Below are 5867 nucleotides of genomic sequence, written 5' to 3'. Positions count from 1 at the left end.
GGAGTATTCAGTCGTTACTCCGTTTTTTTTTTGCTTGTCCGGGCGATATATCCTGCAGTTTTAACCCCTACAGCACTATAGCCCTCGGGTATTTTATTCTGGATAACGCCACACGATTTTATTCAGCTGAGAAGAAGCCCTCGCCCTAAGAGTTAAGCTGGATAGTTGTAATTTGGACACAATACTGACAGAGTACTATGAGAGAGAAATGAAAGTGTCTCTTTGGGGGGGCGATATATGAAGTAGGATCACTTTTTATATTCGAGTTGTAATTTTTTCTTTAATCAAACACTTTGACGAATGGAAGCTGGTGACTTGTATAATCCACCCATTCTTTTTTTTTTTCGGGTGAGCTTGTCCTCTCGCGTCCAGTGCTAGTTCAGGTGGAAACTGGAATACCAGGAAGCCTACCAGGTCTGAGAGAGTCTTACTGAACATACCCCTACTGGCATTGCCCGGGAAGGTGTGGTGAGAGCAGTAAACTACTGCTGTCCATGAGACACTGGGTCACACTTTATGATGTAAGAAATCAAAAGATCTCCGGAAAGAAGCAAACTCTGGGACTGGTAATGACAGTTGGAGACGATGGCACCATGATAAGGCAATACGAAGGCAGTTACAGTAATAGGCAGTTACCTTAAAACAGCATCAGACCACCGTACCTGTAAGAGAAACACGTTGATGGTAAAAACAGTTATATCCCTGTGAGTGGAGCATGAGGTGTGTTGTCATAACTCAACCATCACAACACAGCCTTTATACACAACCACAAACAGCTGTTCCTCTCACCGTTATACACGCCATCAACAACACCTTTTCAGTTTAATGTAATTATTTCCTATAAAAATCCCAGTTGTGGCTCAATTTTATGGACTAACTTTTACGTCCTGGGATAAAGTTATGTAAACTGTTATATCTGTATCCCTTCACCGCAATAGTTCATTCTAACGTTGTAAAAACAAATTACCGTCATTACTGGAAGGTAAAGAGTAGGGCCATAAACGTGCCCAACACTCTCAACCAACCATTAACCATATAAAAAATGTTTTAATCATCTCACTTCAATTAAAACATTAAAAAATTCTAATATAAAAAACGTAATCGAGACTTCATTTTATAAATACAAAAATATCGCTGTACATAATTGGTAACATTTACAGTCGGTCAACAAACAAACATGAGTCTCAGTCTCTTTAATAACTGCCACACACTTGTTTTACTGTATAATAAAAATACTAAATTACGGTTGGCTCAGACTGCATCCCCCCCCCTCCCCCTCCCGTCCCTACTGTACCTCTTCTATGGCAAGACAATTATTAACATTCATAAGTCTAACCATGAAGAGACGAATTGTGTGTGTGTGTGTGTGTGTGTGTGTTACTCACTATAACACAAACAAGTCATAAGGTCTCATCACCTTCTAAACACTCGCTCACTTGGCGCTGAGTACAATAACTGGGCTTAGTATTTAATGGTCTTGCCGAAGGACCAATTCCTAAGATGACCGTCTTCTTAATTTCAATTTAGGTAAGCCATTTGTTATGTGTTAATGCGTTCGTGAGACTTGCTAGACTTGAGGTCACTTAAACAGTATCTTTAAACTTGTGTGTTAGATAATATGACACAAGGAGCGAAGGATTTTGACAACCCTGCAGAGATAAAAGGGGCCGCAGTGTTCTTGTGAAATTCATTTGACCCATTCAAAGACAGTACTTTTTGATTGTGTGTACAGCGGCAGAGGGTCTGGTCTGGTCTGGTCTGCTGACACCTTGATTTTTATTATTTCTTTGTTTTTAAAATTTAGTACCCCCCCCCACATTACAATTAATATATAAACTAGTAATTTTCGTTATTTTTCATTTCCTGAGGTAACAAACTTCTCCGGTAGTTACTGTGTTGGAGTGAGTTAACAGGGGAAAAGGTGTATCCCCGACAGAAAATGTCAATAAATTTTAAAATGACAAGAGGCAGCAGTACAAGCAGCAAGCAATGCCCCGGCAGTACATCCAACAGTCGCAAGCAAGACCCCCGCAGTACGTCCAAGAGTCGCAAGCAAGACCCCGCAGTACGTCCAACAGTCGCAAGCAAGACCCCGCAGTACGTCCAACAGTCGCAAACAAGACCCCGCAGTACGTCCAACAGTCGCAAGCAAGACCCGGCAGTACGTCCAACAGTCGCAAGCAAGACCCGGCAGTACGTCCAACAGTCGCAAGCAAGACCCCGCAGTACGTCCACAGTCGCAAGCAAGACCCCGCAGTACGTCCAAGAGTCGCAAGCAAGGCCCCGCAGTACGCCCAAGAGTCGCAAACAAGACCCCGCAGTACGTCCAAGAGTCGAAGCAAGACCCCGCAGTACGTCCAAGAGTCGCAAGCAAGGCCCCGCAGACGTCCAACAGTCGCAAAACAAGACCCGGCAGTACGTCCAAGAGTCGCAAGAAGACCCCGCAGTACGTCCAACAGTCGCAAGCAAGACCCGCAGTACGTCCAACAGTCGCAAACAAGACCCCGCAGTACGTCCAAGAGTCAAGCAAGACCCGCAGTACGTCCAACAGTCGCAGCAAGACCCCGCAGTACGTCCAAGAGTCGCAAAACAAGACCCGCAGGTACGTCCAAGAGTCGCAAGCAAGACCCCGCAGTACGTCCAACAGTCGCAAACAAGACCCCGCAGTACGTCCAACAGTCGCAAGCAAGACCCCGCAGTACGTCCAACAGTCGCAAGCAAGACCCGCAGTACATCCAACAGTCGCAAGCAAGACCCCGCAGTATGTCCAAGAGTCGTAAGTAAGACCCCGCAGTACGGCCCAACAGTCGCAAAGTAAAACCCCGCAGGTACCAACAGTCGCGAAGCAAGACCCCACAGTACGCCCAACAGTCGCAAGTAAGACCCTGCAAAATCCACCCCCACACTAAAACTGAAATGGATCCACTAAGTCTACTAAGAGTTATCGAGCTGTGAAGCCACCGCATCCGTATCGAAAGGAAAGCTTGCAGACTATGTTAGTGTTAAACTGTTAAGTCAACATACAGGTAATGTATGTTTATATGCCAAGGTCAACAAAATAAGGTGTTTATAAGTGCTGTTATCAACAAAACATAAGCTTACAAGTGCCATAATCAACAAAAGACATGTTTATAAGTGCCAAGGTCAACAAAGACATGTTTGGCGTAAGTGCCAAGGACAACAAAGACATGTTTATAAGTGGCTAAGGTCAACAAAGACATAAGTTTATAAGGCTAAGGTCAACAAAGACATGTTTATAAGTGCCAAGGTCAACAAAGACATGTTTATAAGTGCCAAGGTCAACAAAGACATGTTTATATGCCAAGGTCAACAAAAGACATGTTTATAGTTCCAAGGTCAACAAAGACATGCTTTATAAGTGCTAAGGTCAACAAAGACATAAGCGAGTAAGTTCCAAGGTCAACAAAGATGCTTATAAGTGCTAAGGTCAACAAAGACATAAGTGTTTATAAGTGCCATATCAACAAACATGTTTATATGCTAAGGACAACAAAGACATGTTTATAAGTGCTAAGGACAACAAAGACATGTTTATAAGTGCCAAGGTCAACAAAAGACATGTTTATAAGTGCCAAGGTCAACAAAGACATGTTTATAAGTGCCAAGGTCAACAAAGACATGTTTACAAGTGCTGGAAGGTCAACAAAGACATGGTTTATAAGGCTAAGGTCAACAAAAGACATGTCAGAGTAAGTGCCAAGGTCAACAAAGACATGCTTACAAGTGCCAAGGTCAACAAAAGACATGTTTATAAGTGCCAAGGACAACAAAGACATGTTTATATGCTAAGGACAACAAAGACATGTTTATAAGTGCCAAGGACAACAAAGACATGTTTATAAGTGCCAAGGTCAACAAAGACATGTTTATATGCCAAGGACAACAAAGACATGTTTATAAGTGCCAAGGACAACAAAGACATGCCGAGGCGCTAAGGTCAACAAAAAACATGTTTATATGCCAAGGTCAACAAAGACATGTTTATAAGTGCCAAGGTCAACAAAGACATGTTTATAAGTGCTAAGGTCAACAAAGACATAAGCCATAAGTGCCAAGGTCAACAAAGACATGTTTTATATGCCAAGGACAACAAAGACATATGTTTATAAGTGCCAAGGTCAACAAACATGTTTACAAGTGCCAAGGTCAACAAAGACATGTTTATAAGTGCCAAGGTCAACAAAGACATGCTTACAAGTGCCAAGGTCAACAAAAGACATGTTTAAGTGCCAATCAACAAAGACATGTTTATAAGTGCTAAGATCAACAAAGACATGTTTATAAGTGCCAAGGGACAACAAAGACATGTTTATAAGTGCCAAGGTCAACAAAGACATGTTTATAAGTGCCAAGGACAACAAAGACATGTTTATAAGTGCCAAGGACAACAAAGACATGTTTATAGCGCTTAAAGGTCAACAAAGACATTGCTTTATAAGTGCCAAGGTCAACAAAGACATAAGGTTTATAAGTGCCAAGGTCAACAAAGACATGTTTACAAGTGCCAAGGTCAACAAAGACATGTTTATAAGTGCCATATCAACAAAGACATGTTTATAAGTGCCAAGGACAACAAAGACATGTTTATAAGTGCCAAGGACAACAAAAGACATGTTTATATGCTAAGGACAACAAAGACATGTTTATAAGTGCCAAGGTCAACAAAGACATGTTTAGGCGCTAAGGACAACAGCATTATGTTTATAAGTGCTAAGTGACAACAAAGACATACGAGTAAGTGCTTAAGGTCAACAAAAGACATGTTTATAAGTGCCATATCAACAAAGACATGTTTACAAGTGCCAAGGTCAATAAAGACATGTTTATAAGTGCCATGTGACAACAAAGACATGTTTATAAGTGCCAAGGACAACAAAGACATGTTTATAAGTGCCAAGGTCAACAGCATGTGCTTTGCTATGCCAAGGACAACAAAGACATGTTTATATTAAGGTCAACAAAGACATGTTTTATATGCTAAGGTCAACAAAGACATGTTTATAAGTGCCAAGGTCAACAAAGCACATGTTTTACAAGTGCCAAGGACAACAAAGACAAGCGAGGTGCTAAGGACAACAAAGACATGTTTATAAGTGCTTAAGGTCAACAAAGACATGTTTATAAGTGCCAAGGTCAACAAAGACATGTTTATATGCTAAGGTCAACAAAGACATGTTTATAAGTGCCAAGGTCAACAAAGACATGTTTATATGCCAAGGTCAACAAAGACATGTTTATAAGTGCCAAGGGTCAACAAAGACATGTTTATAAGTGCTAAGGTCAACAAAGACATGTTTACAAGTGCCAAGGTCAACAAAGACATGTTTATAAGGCTAAGGTCAACAAAGACATAAGTTTATAAGTGCCAAGGTCAACAAAGACATGTTTATAAGTGCTAAGGTCAACAAAAGACATAAGCTTACAAGTGCCAAGGACAAACAAAGACATGTTTATAGTGCCAAGGTCAACAAAGACATGTTTATAAGTGCTAAGGTCAACAAAGACATGTTTACAAGTGCCAAGGTCAACAAAGACATGTTTATAAGTGCTAAGGTCAACAAAGACATGTTTACAAGTGCTATGTCAACAAAGACATGTTTATAAGTGCTAAGGTCAACAAAGACATGCTTTATAAGTGCCAGGGTCAACAAGTCTGGAAGATGTTAATATCAATTCCATGTATGAAGACAAAAAATCACATAAAAACATAAGCGTAAACAAGCAAAAACAAACAGACACACAAGCAAACACAATAACAGGCCCTACACACACACACACACACACACACACACACACACACACACACACCTGCCTGCCACTGTGAACAAGGAAGACTCACACTAGCT

At 41.1% G+C, this 5867-nt stretch overlaps 1 protein-coding gene across 1 annotated transcript; it reads left to right on the top strand.

Annotated features, from left to right (window-relative positions):
* The first annotated feature begins 1989 nt into the window (after positions 1-1989).
* Positions 1990-2784, top strand: LOC121859957 (nucleolar protein dao-5-like). Its single transcript, XM_042356910.1, has one exon. The coding sequence runs from the start codon at positions 1990-1992 to the stop codon at positions 2782-2784; it is 795 nt and encodes a 264-aa protein (XP_042212844.1).
* Positions 2785-5867: the final 3083 nt, after the last annotated feature.

This window comes from Homarus americanus, unplaced genomic scaffold (assembly GCF_018991925.1).
Source record: "Homarus americanus isolate GMGI-L3 unplaced genomic scaffold, GMGI_Hamer_2.0 scaffold23884, whole genome shotgun sequence".
Classification (NCBI taxonomy): domain Eukaryota; kingdom Metazoa; phylum Arthropoda; class Malacostraca; order Decapoda; family Nephropidae; genus Homarus; species Homarus americanus.
This window is presented reverse-complemented; position numbering and strand designations above follow the sequence as displayed.

Coding starts and splice junctions, on each gene's coding strand:
- LOC121859957 (XM_042356910.1), top strand. CDS start 1,990: ATGCCCCGGCAGTACATCCAACAGTCGCAAGCAAGACCCCCGCAGTAC.